At 39.7% G+C, this 18,328-nt stretch overlaps 2 protein-coding genes across 3 annotated transcripts in view; one reads left to right on the top strand and one right to left on the bottom strand.

The window, feature by feature from the left end:
* Positions 1-1,680: 1,680 nt before the first annotated feature.
* Positions 1,681-18,328, bottom strand: part of HERC3 (HECT and RLD domain containing E3 ubiquitin protein ligase 3) — a 124,058-nt gene continuing 107,410 nt past the window's right edge. For both annotated transcript variants that reach the window (XM_023195425.2, XM_023195426.3), the window contains 3 exons: positions 6,741-6,924; positions 6,412-6,514; positions 1,681-4,233 (listed from right to left, as the gene is read on the bottom strand). In XM_023195425.2, the coding sequence (XP_023051193.1) occupies positions 4,025-4,233; positions 6,412-6,514; positions 6,741-6,924 (496 nt within the window). In that variant the 3' untranslated portion in view covers positions 1,681-4,024. The remainder of the gene's footprint in view (positions 4,234-6,411; positions 6,515-6,740; positions 6,925-18,328) is intronic.
* On the top strand, positions 12,842-14,817 carry NAP1L5 (nucleosome assembly protein 1 like 5). Its single transcript, XM_023195440.3, has one exon. It carries the CDS (start codon positions 12,982-12,984, stop codon positions 13,528-13,530), a length of 549 nt encoding a protein of 182 aa, XP_023051208.1. The 5' UTR covers positions 12,842-12,981; the 3' UTR covers positions 13,531-14,817.

Here is an 18,328-nt window from a genome sequence, read left to right as displayed (position 1 = left end):
TCCAGCCTCACTTGAGACCCACTGCAAATGACAAGAGAACTGCACTGGTCACTACTGAATTGCACACTGGCAGCAAAACAAAACTCAGTGCAACGTCTTTGCAAATATGTGGAACTCAGGGCGATGACTTTGCAGATATGTGGTCAAAGAAGTTACCTGCCACATCACAACATTCCTTTTTATTTGGCTACTGAGCAGCCTTAGTCCAATTTGTTGCCCATCTCTAGCAGCTGGGCATAACACAGATTAATGGTCAAGTTCAGGTCCCACTATTCTGTGGTAATGAGCAACTATTTTCTCTAAACATTAATTCCTTCACGTGAAAAATGGATAATGGTAATTCTAATTACTGAGAGCTTATTATGTGCTAAGCGCTATTCTATGTTTTCCATTAATTCATTTAATCCTCACAACAACTCCATGAGGTAGGCACTATTTCTATTCTCATTTTGAAAAGGAAGAAAATCAGACACAGAGAGGTTAAGAAACTTGCCCAAGGTCAAACAGCTAGTAAATAGCAGAGCCAGAAGGACCCTGGTGGTGGCAATTAAACTAGTTAGTGCATAGCAAATGTTGGTGTGGGATCTCACAACGGGTCTGGTACACTGCACACAATCAATACAGGTTAGTTATTATTAGGTCGAAACCTTAGTATTAATATCAACTTCTGTGGATTAATCTTAGTTAAAACTTGATTTTCTTACCTCTGAGGCAAATAAGCCCAAACACTTGTTCTCTCTGATTCAACATCAAATTATGACTCAAGTTCCTCCTAACACTTCAGGAAGGTTTTTCACTCTGTTACTGTGATTTTTGCAAGTCTGGTCTCATAAGGATTGGTACGTTTTTTTCTGTAAAGGGCTAGATAATATGTTAGGCATTGTAGGCCATCCAGTCTCTGTCATGTATTCTTCCATTTTTAAATTTTTCAACCCTTTTAAAATGTAAAAACCATTTTAGCCCCATGGGCCATAGTTTGCCAACCCCTGCTCTCTGGGATTATTGATAAGAGCACCATATAAAACATCAAGAGACTCTCACGCGGAGTAGATGGAACTATCAGAATTTGGTAATTGCCTCATTACACTGTCACTGATCCCCACCCATAACAATAAAGTTGCCAGAGAATTTCATTAAAGTGGTAAATGACTAAAACAATGAAGAAACATCTGAAAAGTTTTCAGGGGAGGGAAGGTTGGTAGGTGGGTACGCAAATCCGGAAATGCCTATGCAGAAGTAAGTCTTCTAAAGCATTGGTAATGAAGGGGAAAAGGAAACTATCTCAGAAAAATTATAGTGTTTTAGAAGCAGCACAAGATTTCATTCATGCAACAAATCTTTAGAAATATGTATTAAGTATCTCTATGTTCAGGCACTTTCTCAGTAATGGAATTATACAATTTTAGAGCTCAAAGTGACCTTAGAAATTATCTGATCCAATCTCCTTATTTCACGGATGAGAATTCTGAGGCCTCAAAGTTAGTTAAAATAATTTGGCAATTTCTGTGTAAAATTAAATGTAGTGGAGGAGTTTGTTTTTAACCCCTCAAATGTAGCACTTATGTAGATTATTAAATGTTTGTTCAATAGAGGTTAGTAATGGAAAGCTCCTACTCTCTTGACCACCTTTAAACCACCTGTTTAATCTGGCAAAACAACACATTTTACTTGCTTTATCAATTTACTTAAAATCCTTTTTTTGTTTGTTTTTTTTTTTTTTTTTGCTGTGTCTCACAAACTTTTGGTGTGCCTAAGTGGCCTAACAATCACCAATCATTAAATGAACCAGTCTCTGATCCATTTTTAGCACCTCCTTCTCCCTACAGGCTCCTAGCCCCTCCACTCACTCCCCCTACCTCTCCTCGGACACTCTTCTCTAGTTCTGTTGCTGCCACTGTCACTGTCACTGCTGTCTCAGCCCCTGTCTTTCTGCTACAGTCCTTCCCACCTCAATACCTCCAGATTTAGACTATCTACATTTTCCTTCTTAAGACCCGGCTCAGGTCTTACCACCCTCAGGTTCTGAACACTGAAACAAATCCTACTTGGCTACTACTAAAGCTCCAGTGTTAGGCTAGTTCCTCAGCCCCAAATCTACCTTCTTTCTCCCAAGTCTTACTTACCATTGTTTACTATTATTTGTCTATTTCCTCTGATGTTCCCTTCAAACTGTTCCTCGCTCTTGCCTAAATATACCTCAATGTTTGAGCCTTTGCTAAAGCCTCTCTCTCCTTAAGAAACACCTTTTCGTCCATCCCAACCTTTAGAAACTTCATTCTTCCTTAATGCCATCTGCTCCTTGCCCCTGCTTTCTTCTCCATTTCTGCAGCACTTGGCTCTACTTTCTTATGCAGGAATCGAATCTGACCTTCTATTACATTATCTGAGTGTATGACCTAATGCTTCTATTGAAAGCAATCTATCCATTCTGCAAGTATAATAAGAAATAGTTTTAAGTTAAAACACCAAATTTATTGCATAATATTGAACTATATGCACACACATAGAAAATAAACATTTCATATAACTGTATATATATATTTTTAATCCTGTATTTATAAAGACTGAAAAACTACCAATTTAGCAATTGGAATAAGTTTTAAAAACAAAAAAAGCAAAAATCTACAATCCTTCATCAAGATTTGATGCTTTATCACAGTTCATAAATACTTCATTTTATATAAATAAGTCTTTAGTTACCAGGAATTTAAAATTAGACTTACATGGATTCTTTAATCATGTAGAATTTTCTTACTCCATGATGAGGAACGTTGAGCATGTCATTATTTTTAAAATACATATATTTGATTTAAACACAATCCCCCCTAAAATCCCACTGTAAACAAACATTTCGAATGTGATAAAGTTTCATAATAAAGAACGTCCTTAAATCTTAGCAATTAGGGAAGAGGAAAAAAATCTGAGTAAAAATTTTGCAATTTAAATAAAAATTGAAAAAAAGGCTGCATGCATCCACTAGGAGAGGAGAGGAAGGGATCACTGAGTCAAGTAACAAAGAATGGGATAAAATAAAGAAGAAACAAACGGAAAATCAGGGGGAAGCAGGGTATGAAAAGGAGAAAATAAGGGAAGGGAGCAAGGAGAAAATGGTAGAGGACATAAGGTGATAGAAAAGGGGAAAGTAAATTTATTATTTCTACTTTTCTTGGACAATATAGAGACTCAAAATAGTTAATGCAATTTGCTCCAAAAGCGAGAGCGGAAGGGGTGATGGGTCTATCAATTAACCTCATTGTCAAAGGGAAAAGGATGAGCAAGAAAACAAAATTAGGCTCAGCTACAATGAATGCTAAGCTGCTCTGCACATCTTTTAAAAGGTCTAAGAAATAGGCACAGCCATGGGAAAGTTGCTATTCCCTCAAGAACTTTTTAAAAGCAAGATATGTTTATATAGGCTCCCATAAATTCTTAGGAGTTCTGCCAAAATAATGGACCCAGCCTCAGCTTTTTGGAATTGGGAGATTCTGAAGTAGTCCTTTCCTCCTTTGGGTTAAAGGAGGGCTGCAACAAGCCAGAGGCATTCCCAAGTGTACAGAGGAAGGTGATGTTCTTGCATGCGCAGATAAGAAAGGACGGATCAGTCTAAATCATTCTCATAGAGGAATGAGAAGTTAAGAGAAGGACAAGGAGGCATTGTGAGAAAAGATCAGGGCTGAGAGAGACATTTGGGAAATGAAAGTTTAAAAATCCACTGCCATTTCATCCAGCAGAGTGCAACACATTCACAAGTGCAAGGAATACTGGGTAGTTTGGTTTAAACAAAACAAAAACAAAAACACCTCCCATACAAGGGCCAATTTTTTACCCCATCCCCAACCCCTAATTTTTCAAAAAGGTTGTTTACTGCTATACAATCCCAGAAACACATCAACCAGGCTCAGGATTTTAAAGTCCCAACCCACTTAGACAATAAAAAAATAGAAATCACTCCCCATGATTTTCTGTATAGGTCTCAATGTGGACATTGAGGAAGGAAGAGAAATATTGGACAAGCTGAGGAGCCTCAGGCCAAACTAAACCCTTCATAGTTGTCAAGGGCCTGGGTCAGCCGGGCACTCAGAATCTCTTTGCTGCTGTACTTGGGGAGGTCAAGAAGGTTGTAGCAAGTGTGGGCCACTGGCAAGTACTCCTCCCCGCTGGCTGTGGACTGGATGACAATCTGCAGGCTGGCCATGCCGTAGATGGGAATCCGATCGCTGCCTGTCAGGAACACTGGGGAGAACGAGAAATGGCATTAGGAGCTAAGCAAATGGAAAATGAATCTCAGAGGTCCTTCTAGCAACAGGAGAGGAAGGCATGACACCCTGTGGCTTGCATGAGAAGTACAATTACATTTATGTGCCAATATGCATCCTGTGGAATGATGCTTAGATGCACTTAAGAAAAAAAAAGGCCTCAATCAAATGTACGGCCTCACAAATTTTAGGAGATTTCCCAGAATCAAAGAGGGAAGGAATTGTTGTCATAGGAAAAGAGCAGCTGATCTCAGGGGGAAACCAGGCAGAAGACTGAAGTCTCTGACCTCAGGGTCTCCTCTCACCTGAAGTGCCTGATGCCTGTACCACCTTGTCTATGGAATTCCATTTAGGATCTATTTGCTCTCCTTTCCATGTCTCCATTTTTCTTAAACCAGAAGAGCTGACCCAAACATTATGTTAGACATTGCACTCCTGTGACATGCACTGTGACGTGGCAAAAGAGAGAGAGGGAGATAGAGAAAGACAGCCAGCTGACTTTCCTTGTTTTCTAGTGCTGAACAACATTCTCATAGTTGAATTGCTGGAAATTACTATAAGAAAATCATTAGTTAAGAAGCATTTTCAAATAACCTGCCATTCCCTGAGGCTATGATACATAAACTTTCTTGCCAAAAATCTCCAGAGTTAACAAACATTTCCATAAGTCTAATGAATAGAAAGTGCCATTTTCTAGGGAAATCCCAGGACCATGAGCAGGCGTCTCTCGAATGTCACAGCCTTATAAGCTCACTGGGCAAACCTTAACCTGTCCTTCAGCTCTTCCACTACTGCTTCTCAATAGCCAGTGTGGCCAGGCAGAGGAGAAGGGGTCCTCCTTTCTAAGAGTTCTTGTGTAAGATCTCCACTTCCTCTCATCCTTGCTCCAATGTGAGCAACAGAACCTGGGGGTAAGTCCTACATTAATACTAATATATGCCCAGTCTTATAAAGCAAAACAGACTGCCTATCAAACCCCATGCTTTGGTTTTACATGACTAAAATTCCATAGTATGCACTAGCTAATTTCTGACACTGATTATACACAGACACAAACTGAGAGATATTTCAACTATTTTTAAAAGGCTAAATTTGTTCATGTAAATTAGAATTCCTTCTCCTTTCCAAAGATATTATTACCCTTCTCAAACGTCATTCAGCCAGCCACCAAAGTCGACATACTGTATGATTCAATTTGCATGAAATGTCCAGAATAGGCAAATCCATAGAGACAGAAAGACTGGTGGGGGAGTTGAGAAGAAATGGAGAATGACCACTAATAGGTATGGGGTTTCTTTTTTGAGGCTATGAACGTATTCTACAATTGACTGTGTGATAGTTTCACAACCGTGTGTATATACTAAAAAACCACTGAAGTACACACTTTAAATGAGTATGGTATACAGATTTTATCCCAGTAAAGCTGCTATAAATCACACCTTCCCAGTTGCATCTGGATACTTTGTAATATATTTTAAAGACTAGAGAGGTAAGAGAGGTTAATCCAAACAATTTGACTTCATAAATGTAATACTTGAATAACTTAATATATAAAATAATTTGTATTTTTAGAATAATTTAAAAATCAGGCTGGGCGTGGTGGCTCACACCTGTAATCCCAGCATTTTGGGAGGCCAAAACAGGCAGATCACTTGAGGTCAGGAGTTCAAGACCAGGACCAGTCTGGGCAACATGATGAAACCCCATCTCTACTAAAAATACAAAAATCTGCCGGGCATGGTGCCAGGTACCTGCAGTCCTAGCTACTTGGGAGGCTGAGGCATAAGAATCACTTGAACCTAGGAGGTGGAGGTTGCAGTAAACTGAGATCACACCACTGCACTCCAGCCTGGGCAACAGAGTAAGACTCTGTCTCAAAAAAAAGAAAGAAAGAAAGAAAGAAAGAAAAGAAAAATCAGTGAGATGCTTCTTTTCTTCCTTTCATGCAACCCCTCTTGTTAGGCAACAGATCTGGATTAACAACCTATATTGTGCCTGAGATATCATTAAGACAAAAAGCATACATATAGTGAATTACAATTACCTGATCTTTACCATTTAAATGAGTTAAGCCTCAGCCGTGGAGACTATCATCCTATACTGTATGTAAGACTAAAATGTAGACAAATACCATATTGAGATTACTGATACTTACAGAGAAACTTCTTCTTCTTTTCCAATGGAAACTCATGAAATGTTTCCCAAAATAGTTTTACAGTGGGATGTGTGGCCGAGTAATCTCCCTTGTAGATGGCAGTCTGTCCAAAAAAGACAAAAAGAAAAAAATGTATCTTAGAAGAATATTTTAGTGGACATTATATATCATTTGCATTTGAGGCTAAGAAATAAGTGCTCAGATACAGGACACCTCTAAATCTAACTCAACCACAGTATGCTTGGAACGAGACCAGGCTCTGGGAACACCTCCCCAAGCTGCTGCTGCTTCGCCGAAGTTAAAGGAGTTAAAGGATCTTTTGTGCTTACCTCTTCCAGTTCTTCCCAGTTGTAGTTGCTGTTCCCCACCATCATAGCCCTCAGTTCTGAAGGCTGGAAGAGCTCAAGTACTTTGCCACCACACACCTTTAGGAAGCCACTAGAGAAGGCTGTGTACCATTCATGAACTGAGATTTGGAAGACATAATTGACATAAGCATCCACAAATTCCTGCCTGCCAGAACACAAAAGAAATCAAATACATTTAGCTCAAACTCTTGTAAAGCTTATGAAGTTACCCTTCTACACTGAGATTGGGAGTGATAAAAAATGGAATTTCATCAAATTTTCACATCAGGAGGCATCCTAAAGCATCATATAGGTTACCAGCTCTCCTCTCCTCCCTCTCCATCCCCAGCCCTAACATTCCACCAAGTGCCTCAGATGATCCAAGGCAGGATAAGACAGGTAGGAAGGGGAGCAGGCCAGGTAAGTAGAACTAAACTACTGGCTTTACCTGAGGTATTCCAGTTTTCATGTTAAAAGTCCTGCTTAAAATTTAGTGTGGAAAATACAATAAGACTTTTTCTGCTTAAAATAAAAAGTCTGAGATAACAGTTCTAGGCCACTTTCCGTATCCTCAGAAACAAATAAAGCTAAACCACTTGACATTTGTATCCTCACCTATTTTAAAAGGTTAATTTTATAACTCCTTGTTTATAAAACCTTTACATCTGGAAAGAACCATCTCAAATAATGGCTCCATCTCACTAATAATCAGGCAAATGCAAATGAAGACGAGTGAATTGTCATTTGCACTCATCAGACAGGCATAAGGTTAAAAATGAGATTATATAAATATGGTGAAGGTGTGGGGAAAATGGAAACCTCATAGGCAGCTGGTAGGAGGATAAACTGAAATGATGGGAGTCACATATCACAACCATGCAAATATATGAAGATCAACCAAATGAGAAGAGCAAAGGCTATTTTTTCAGAGCTGCTATAGCAAGAGAGTCTGCCACTGTCACTTGTGCTGTGGAAGAGACTCAAAGTCAAGCAGAGGAGTGGAAAAGCTTTACAGTGGAAAGAGGGAAGGCTTCAGGTACACTCTGATTGGAGGCTGCTAGCCTGGGGAAGCTGCAGGTGGGCTATAACTAGAAGTGGGGCATCCTATGTGACTGGTTAAGGGTGCATATTTGGCTTTCTCTGGTTGGTTCTAAGTTGGAAGTAGGAACAAAAATTAAGGAAGTTGTTGGTTATTAATCACACCCTGGCCTATCTGGGCCCACCGTTACAACAGTTATGGAGAGAGATGGCAATCAGGCTCCCTGTAAGTCTGACTTATAGCAGGTTGGCTTCCTGGGCTGCTTATTGCAGGGGGGCAGGTTGCTACAGACTGTGGGTCTCAGGTCCATTTTTATATATGGGCTGGCCATTGTCCGTAGGTATATTCAGTCTCTCACAAGTGGAAATATAAACTGTGAACCTAGACATAAACATTTTGGGGGGAAATTCTGTGAATACCTAGAGAAGTTAAAAATGTAAATACCCTTGATGATGCTACTGTGCTAGCGGGCAGGTAATGCAGAGATGCTAACATATGTGCACAGGAAGATGACTGCAGGGAAGTTTACTGCAGCATTTTCTTGTAATATAGAGAATTTAGAGAAACAAAACTAAATATCCATTAATATGAACACAGACAAGGAAAAGATGGTAGAGTCATATGATGGAAACCATAAAGCAGAGCACTTTAATGGAATTAACTAGATCTATACTTAGCAAAATGAATAAAATCTCAGGAACAATGCTGAGTGAAAATCAAGTATTTGCATGTTCAGTAAAATATAACGCATTTATGTAAGTTGTGTTTTAACACGTAAATCAATGCTACTTATAAAAGGTAGTAGGTCTGTCACTTAGAGCTTGTGACTCTTGGGCAAGTTATTTAATTTCTCTATGCCTCTGTGTCCTCATTTGTAAAATGGGGAGAGTAAGAGTAGATAACTCATGGGACTGCTTTAGGATTAAATGAGTGAATACATGTAAGAGTACTTAAACCAAGGCTGGTGTATAACAACTGCTTTGTAAGTATTAGCTAGTATTATCATATTGTTTATGGATATGAGATTTTGCTTATGAGTATGAAATTATACATATGCATATGTAAGATGTTTAAGTGTTCATTTTTAAAAACAAAGACATTAATGTAAAAAGATCTTTGTCTAGCCAGGTGCGGTGGCTCATGCCTATAATCCCAGCACTTTGGGAGGCTGAGGCAGGCAGATGGCTTGAGCCCAGAATTCAAGACCAGCCTGGGCAACATGGCGAGACCCAGTCTCCACAAAAAATCAGCCAGGCCTGGTGGTACATGCCTGTAGTCCCAGCTGCTCAGAAGGCTGAGGTGGAAGGATCACCTGAGCCCAAGAGGTCAAGGCTGCAGTGAGCCATGATCACACCACTGTACTTCAGCCTAGGTGACAAAGCGAGACTCTGTCTCCAAAAAAAAAAAAAAATCTGTTTTAATATACATGTTTATTATAAAAACATTTTAAAAAATCAAATTCATAAGAGTTTTGTCTGTGTAAGAAAGAAGGGTGGGAAGAGGGGAATGGAATTAAGGGTACGTATAAAAAGAAGTTGAGCGGTATCAGTAATTTTTTTCTTTTATTAAAAAATCTGAAGCAAATACCTGTTGACTGTGGATCATATATGCAAATGTTTGTCACATTATTCTATGTAGTTTTTGTATTCTAGATTTAAAACAATTTTAAAACTTCACATCATGAAGATAGTTATTTACTACTTATCCATCACTGTAATTTAATACTTTATAAAGCTACATTTGAATTATTGGGTTTCCTCCAAGCAGATACTTTTTACATGTTCACCATTCATACCAATAACTAACCAAAAAATGGTGTGATACAGTGGATAAGTGAGGCAGACAGGGGTTCAAATCCAGGCTCTGCCATGTTCTGTATCTAACTAGTAAGCCTTTCTTTTCCCATTTTTAAAATGGTATAAGTTGCAATCTTTAAAATAAAGCCACTAACATAAAAAGATTATTGTACATGTTAATCACTGATACTGAAAGTTTCTCACACCGTATATAACACCTCACTTCTCTGAAACCCATTACACTAAACTAATGACATTTTTCTGATACAATTACCCAAGAGAAACACCATCACAACAATTTTTATTACAGACTGTGATGGTTAATTTTATAGGTCAACTTGGCTAGGCTATGGCATCCCGTTGTTCGGTCAAACACCAGTCTGGATGTTGTTAAGATTTTTTTTTAGTCGGGGTTGATATTTAAATTCATAGACTTTGATTAAAACAGGTTACCCCCCATAATGTAGGTAGGCCAAATCCAATCAGTTGAAGGCCTTAAGAGAAAAAGACTTGAGGTCCTCCAAAGAGGAAAGAATTGTGCCTCCACACTGTCTTCGGACTCAAGACTTCAATATTAAATCTTGCCAGAATTTCTAGCCTGACAGCCTATCCTACAGATTTCGGGCTTGACAACCTCCATAATCACATGAACCAACTCTTTAAAATAAATCCGTCCCTGCCCCTGCCCCCCTTGGCCCCACACCCTATCGGTTCTGTTTCTCTGGAGAACACTGACACACAGATTTTGGTACTAAGAAGCACGGTACTGCAACAGCAAATACCTAAAAATGTAGATGTGCCTTTGGAATTAGGAAATAGGTAGAGCCTGGAAGAGTTTTGAGGAGCTTGACAGAAAAAAATCTAGATTTCACTTAAGAGACTATTGGTAGAAATAGCTCAACAGTCTCAGGAAGCAGCCTGAGACTCTCACCATCTAGATGCCCAATTTTGAATCTTCTAGCTAGTAGCTTCCGGTATTCCTTTCTAGCAACACTGCTAAACAGACTAAAGCCACTATGGAAAACAATGTAGCAACTTCTTAGGAAGTTAAGCATACATTTACTGTATGACCTAGCAATCCCACTGCTAGGTATCTACCCAAGAGAAATAAAAATCTCATAGAGAAACCTGTAGATGAATGATCACAGCATTATTCACAATTACGAAAAACGGGAAACAACACAAATGGGAATACTACCCAATAATAAAAAGTAAAATAAAAAATAATAAAAAATACATTTACCAATATATACAACAACATGAATGAATCTCAAATGCACTCTGCTAGTGAAAAAAGCCAGGCTCAAAAGGCTACATTCATGAGATTCAATTTACCTGACATTCTGGATAGAACAGCAGTATTGAGACAGAGAACAGCTCAGTGCTCACCAGCGCTGGACGTTGGGGAAGGGTCACAAGGGACCTTTAGGGGGCGATTTACTGTTCTATATTTTGATTACTACAGTGCTTACATTACTGTATTTGCTTGTGAAAGCACCCCCAAAAGCGCAAATTTTACTGTTATGTAAATGATACCTCAATAAGCCAGACTTTTTAAAAAACAGTCTAGTTTAACACTAAGTTTTAAGATCTGTTGAGACAGGAAAATAAAAATCTTGAAAGATGAGCATGCCCTAAATATTTTAAGTAGGTTAAGTTAGTCAAGTGAATTTAACCAAAATTTGGGATTTTTTTTTTTTAAGTCTGTCACAACTTCCATACTATGGGGGTCAAAAGGCCTATTTTCTGCCCCTGAATCTGCCAATTAAGTGATACATGCAGTAAGGCGATTTCACCGTATTCGCTTCTAAGTTTACTAACTGTAAAATGAGAAACATCCTTCCTAACCTCAAGGTAGCTGTAGCCATCAAGAGAGATGATATATGGGAGGGGGGCAGAAGGTAGAGAAGAAGACAGTGAGCCACTAAGAAGATGGTGAGCAGAGTAAAGAATAGGGTTGGGGGGAAGGTGGGGAAGAAGACCGCGGGGGAAGGTGGGGAAGTAGAAGGTGGGAAAGAAGACAGGAAGAAGAAGGTGGGGGAAGGTGGGGAAGAAGATAGAGCATGGGGAAGACGACGGTGGGGCTGGGTGGATGGGTGAGGTGGGGCTGGGCGGGCGGGTGAGGTGGGGCTGGGTGGGCGGGTGGGTGGGAAGAGGATGGGGCTGGGGGAGGGGAAGAAGAGGGTGAGAAAGATGGGGAAGAAGAGAGTGAGGAGAGTGAGGAAAAAGGGTGCGGAGGGTGGGGAAAAAGACAGTGCGGGGAGGGGAGAAGGTGAGGAAGAAGGCAGTGAGTGGGGAAGAAGGGAGGAAGAAGGGAGGAAGAAGGGGGGAAGAAGGGGGGAAGAAGGGGGGAAGAAGGTGGGGCATAACAGTGCGGGGGAGGGGCAGGAGGGAGGGAGAAGATGGTGGCAAGGAAAGGTGTGAAAAACAGATAATGGGGAAGGCAGGAAAGCAGATGGTGTTGGGGGAAGACCGGGAAGACGAATGTGAGCAGGGTGGGATAGATGGCACATGCTTTAACCAAGATAAGAGGGGGCCTTGGCCCTGGGCCCCATGCTCTGGAGAGACTTGCTTTTGTTCAGCCCTCCTCAAGCTTTAGTACTTCCCATAGACCAAAGATTCTGTAGAACCTTCTAGAACACACACGACACAGGGAGCTCTGAGATTTCCTGCCCAAATGACTCCAAAACTGCTTCCAGGGGTGTCCTGCTGAGAGACGACCTTGCCACCAGGGTATGTGTCGCCAGGTGTGTGGGATGGCCAAGGGGGTGTTGGGTGGACACATAGGTACACAGCTTGGATATGCAAGCTGCCCTATCCACACACATGCACCCCAGGTCCCCAAAAGGGTAGAATGGAGCCAGCTTGCCCGTTCCTCCACTGCCTGGAGAGGAATGTGGAGGAATCTTAAGAGGTGATCAAATGCCAGCTATGGAGAGAGATGCAGAAGTAAGCGAAGACATATGTACTAGCATTTGTAGAAGGGCCTGGATGGGGGTGAGGAGCACACGGAAAACGGGCTGAGGCCATCTAAGCAGTTCCTGAAGAAGCACTTCGAGCAGCCACTGACACTCCCAGCCCAGCTCTACAGGGGGTGGGTACATGGGTGGGCTGGGAACAGGGTGTCTGTCCAACAGGCTGCTGTTGAGGGCCCAGGAGACGTCAGGGTAGCAACAGGAGGAATCTGGTGCAGTATGAGCGCACGGCCGTCAGCTGATAGTGGGGAGCCAGTCAAGTGCCGCAAAAGCAGGGGGCGGGGCCGCGGCCGACGTCATTCCCGCGGCCGCGCGTCACCGCCACTTGCCGCATCCGCAAGATCTCTCTGGACCGGCTCGGGTGCAGGGCCTCTGCGGGATCCCTCCTAGACCTCTGCGGCTTCTCCCCTAACATGGCCGACTCGGAAAACCAGGGGCCTGCGGAGCCTAGCCAGGCGGCGGCAGCGGCGGAGGCAGCGGCGGAGGAGGTAATGGCGGAAGGCGGTGCGCAGGGTGGAGACTGTGACAGCGCGGCTGGTGACCCTGACAGCGCGGCTGGTCAGATGGCTGAGGAGCCCCAGACCCCTGCAGAGAATGCCCCAAAGCCGAAAAATGACTTTATCGAGAGCCTGCCTAATTCGGTGAAATGCCGAGTCCTGGCCCTCAAAAAGCTGCAGAAGCGATGCGATAAGATAGAAGCCAAATTTGATAAGGAATTTCAGGCTCTGGAAAAAAAGTATAATGACATCTATAAGCCCCTACTCGCCAAGATCCAAGAGCTCACCGGCGAGATGGAGGGGTGTGCATGGACCTTGGAGGGGGAGGAGGAGGAGGAAGAGGAGTACGAGGATGACGAGGAGGAGGGGGAAGAGGAGGAGGAGGAGGAGGCTGCAGCAGAGGCTGCCGCGGGGGCCAAACATGACGATGCCCACGCCGAGATGCCTGATGACGCCAAGAAGTAAGGGGGGCAGAGATGGATGAAGAGAAAGCCCACGAAGAAAACAGCTTGGTTTTGTTTTTCCCAGAATATTGGTGGACTTAAAAAAAAGGCTCAGGTTTTTGACCAAAATACAATGTGAATTTCTTCTGACATTCCTAAAATAGATTAAATTGAAGCAATTAGATCCTGGCCAGCTCGATTCAAATTTTTCATTTTGAACATAATAAATATATCAAAAGGTGTTAAAGAAAACCGAATTAAACCCAAAATTATGTTTTCACGGTCTCTTCTATGAGGATTGAGGTTTACAAAGGGTGTTAGTAGATGCGAAGTAAAGAACGTCACTTTGAAACCCATTCATCACACAGCATACGCTACACATGGAACACCCAGGCCATGACTGAACACGTTTTCAGTGCTTAATTCTTAAATTTCTTTACTCATGACATTTCGCTGTGCAGAGAAGGCAGACCCCAAGAAAAACGTCATCTTTGAGACTTTGCTTTTGTAACGCAGACATCAGCTTTACACTTCACAGGAGATTGATGGCACTGAGGAAGACTGCAATGGAGACATGACACTACTGTTAATAAGGCCAGGAAAACTGCCATTTCAAGTTCTGAAAAATGTCTGAGTATTTGAATTTAGAGAACAACATGGTTCCAAGAAGGAGGGTGTAAAACCTGTAAAATACTGTCAACATATGTATTCATTAGTTACAATCTCATGTTTGTGTTTTCTTAGTAGTGTCTATTTACAGAGACGTAAAAAGTACCCCAAATATGTTTAAGTATTAAATCACTTTACCTAATGTTTTAGAAATATTAATTTACTTGAAGAGATGTAGAATGTAGCAAATTCTGTAAAGCATGTGTATCCAGTGTTATGTATTTTGATCCTTGTGACGTCTTTCTGTCATGTAGCTTTTAGGGTGTAGCTGTGAAAATCATCAGAACTCTTCACTGAAGCTAATGTTTGGAAAAAATATATATACTTGAAGAACCAATCCAAGTGTGTGCCCCTACCCCCAGCTCAGAAGTAGAAAGGATTTAAGTTTGCTTGTATTAGCTGTGCCTTCATTATTTTGCTATGTAAATGTGACATATTGATTATAAAATGGTGCATAATCAAATTTTACTGCTTGAGGACAAATGCACACAGTAAGGATTTTTAGGAAGAATATATTTAATGTAAAGACTCTTAGCTTCTGTGTGGGTTTTGAATTATGTGTGAGCTAGTGATCTATAAAGAAACATAAGCTTAAAGTTGTTTACCACTGTGGTGTTAATAAAACAGTATTTTCAAAAAAATATATATAAAAGACTCAGTACTCTGACTGCCTGTATTCAAATCCCAGCTCTGCCTCCTATTAGTAATGTACCTTAGGCAACTCAGCTAATACTCTCAGTGCTCAATTTCTCCTCATCTACAAAAGGGAATAGGAATAGTCCCTTCCTCATGAGTTACTATGAAGAGCAAATGGATTAATACATATAACGCCTATAGAATAGCATCCAAACCATGGTAAGCGCTGAATAATTCTTAGTTATTATTATTACATGAAAGATAAAGACAGTGATTGGAAATTCAATCCTCCTTCTCTCCTGTTACAAAATGGGAGAAATGGACATCACTACATCAATGCCTTCCTATGTTTATGATTCCTTATTATGAGAGAAGAATGTGGCCTTTAATTCAGAAACACGGGAAATTAAATAAACTATCTTGTTTTGGTTTCCTCAACATAATATCAGGTTTTTATTATCTCCCAGAAAGGATAAAAGACTTCAATATAACATTAAAAATATTCAAAAAAGGCTGTTTCAACTTTGTTTGCTTCATTCTGAATGAAGCAGAAAGTTTTTTTAAAAAACTGGACTCCAAAAACATTAAAAAATCAGATGCCATTTGCTTCATTTTCCCTGCAGGGTTAACATTACAAAGAAACAAAATTAAATTGCTTTATCCTAGGGAATGGAAGGCAGCACTGACCTGTTGCGAATAACAACAGATTGTTGAGTACAAACAACCTTAAGGTAATGTTAATCTTCCTTATGCTCAGGCCAACCAAAAGAGAAAATCAGAATAGTATATTACATACGAAGTTCTGATTATCTTAATCATATGATCTTAATAGAGAAAAAATCTAATAAAATTTAATATTCATTTCTTATATCCAGGAATGAGATTATCAATTTACTATTTTTCTGGGTACAGTAAAAAGCAAAAATGATTGAAACACAGCTAAGAGGTATAAGTATAGGGAAATGTTTTTTACGTATAGAAAACCCAAGAGAATCAACTGAAAAACAATTCAATTTAATAAGTTTGATGAATTGACCAGTTACCAGATAAATACACAAAAACCAATAACCATTTATAGGCACTAATAATGATCAAAATATATGGGAAAGGCTAAAACCTCTAATAAGAAGTGTGTATAACCTATGTAAAAATAAAAAACAAATGTAACATAAGCCTTTGGATGTAAGATTGAATATCACAAAAATGTCAGTTCTTCCCAAATTAACTTTTATCACAATTCTAATCAAAACTCAAACTGGATCTGAAACCTAATATAATTACCATAATGCTCACCTTAAGAACAGCTAAGAAAACCTTTAGCAATTTGGAAACAGTTTAGATTTTTACCTCTGACTACAGACTAATTGAAGAAAATATACTAAATATTTATCAATTACATCAATTACTGGACAGGGAATGGCTCGGATAAGAGTGATATAAGACCAAAAGAAGTAACAGACATGACAACACAAAAATTAAGAAATCACAGAGTTAAAGACACACTTTACATTTTCAAAAGCAAAAACAGAATAAAACCTACAATAGATACAGATGGCAAAGGGTTAGTAGTCTTAAACATAATGAAGAGTTCCTATGAATCATATGAAAATTATTAAGTCCTACTAGAGAAATACATAAAGGGCATCAGCAGAGTCTCTAAAAAGAAGAAAGACTGCAAACCCTGACTGAGGCAGAAAGAACACACCTAGTACTGCATGTTCCTGAACCTGCAGCACTAGGTGAGCTGGGGCTCTGGCAGAGTCTAGAGACAAGTGTTCCTAGCTCTGTGCTCTGGCCAGCAATCCTTTTGTTTATGATAACAATACCCCAAATATGTTTAAGTATTAAATCACTTTACCTAATGTTTTAGAAATATTAATTTACTTGAAGAGATGTAGAATGTAGCAAATTCTGTAAAGCATGTGTATCCAGTGTTATGTATTTTGATCCTTGTGACGTCTTTCTGTCATGTAGCTTTTAGGGTGTAGCTGTGAAAATCATCAGAACTCTTCACTGAAGCTAATGTTTGGAAAAATATATACTTGAAGAACCAATCCAAGTGTGTGCCCCTACCCCCAGCTCAGAAGTAGAAAGGATTTAAGTTTGCTTGTATTAGCTGTGCCTTCATTATTTTGCTATGTAAATGTGACATATTAATTATAAAATGGTGCATAATCAAATTTTACTGCTTGAGGACAGATGCATACAGTAAGGATTTTTCCACTTCTCTAAGGATACAGGGATGTTTGTGATGTCAAGCGATTTCTGCCATTTTCTAACTGGGCTAATCTTTATACTCTTTCCTGGACTGCTTATTTGATAGCTTCTCTGGCAACCCTAAAACCTGCATCTAGCGGGATACCCTTGCTTCAAGGTAGGTCAAACACTATCATTCATAAACCATTTTTAACCTATTATAGGCCAAAATCAGTCAACAAAGCACAAATTAACTGGCAGAAAGAAAGAAAGAAAGGCAGCATGCAATACACAACCAACTTTCTTAGTATTACACAGAAAACTGGCATGCCAAGGCTTACTGTGAAAAATGGCATGGCAGCTCTCTCCACCTGAGAATGTACACTCAATGCATACACATAGACACATTAACACATACACACACACATACACACTTTTTTTTATTAAGGTGAAATTCACATAACAAAATTAACCATTTTAAAAGGAACAATTCAGTGGCATTTGTACATTCACAATGCTGTGCAACCACCACCTTCTAGTTAATTCATTTTTTAAACAAAATATTTTAGAGGTAAACAGCAGTAAAACAGATCAGTACTGTGTAGAGTATGTAAAGTAGCCTATGTGTGAAAGAAATGCAACATTTTATAAGTGAGATTAAATTTCTTTTTAGTTTTTTCGTTTTTTTTTTTTAAGAATACACACCATTTTTCTAAGAACTGGGTGAAATGGTGATAATGACATATAAGGGAGTATAATTCATTAGCAAAATAAATTTATCAAAAATACCTATCAACAAATTCAAATGTTACACATTTTAATTCCATTTCACCCCTGAGACCTTATCATGAAAAAGCAATTTTAAAGGCACAAAATCCTTTATACAGAAAACATACTTGATATAGTCTTATTAAAAATGGTGATGGGGGGAAGAGAAAAAAGAGGAATAAAGAAGAACATACAAACAAGTCAAATATTCAACAGTGAAGAAACAGAAAAATACGCATTCACATAGCAGACCATGCAGTCATTATTAAGGGTGTTCATGAGGACTTTGTGATAGCATTTTAAATATAAGCATTGTCTTCACCTAAGTTTAAAAATTCAGACACTCCATTTCATATGTATATAGTTCTGTTTTCAGCTATTCCAATTTTGCTTTTTGAAAACATTACCTAGTTGGCCTGAAATGAAAAACAGCAAAGTCTTCAAAGTCATTTTTCTTCCTAGGGGAAAAGGAGGATGGGAACTCTCGAGCCCCAGCCTTAGTCCCTGAGAGGTCAGATGCTGATGCCCATGGAGTGCAGTCTGACTCAAAC

This window comes from Piliocolobus tephrosceles, chromosome 3 (assembly GCF_002776525.5).
Source record: "Piliocolobus tephrosceles isolate RC106 chromosome 3, ASM277652v3, whole genome shotgun sequence".
In the NCBI taxonomy this organism is placed as follows: domain Eukaryota; kingdom Metazoa; phylum Chordata; class Mammalia; order Primates; family Cercopithecidae; genus Piliocolobus; species Piliocolobus tephrosceles.
The sequence above is the reverse complement of the archived record's forward strand: the minus strand, read 5'-3'. Positions and strand labels throughout refer to the sequence as shown.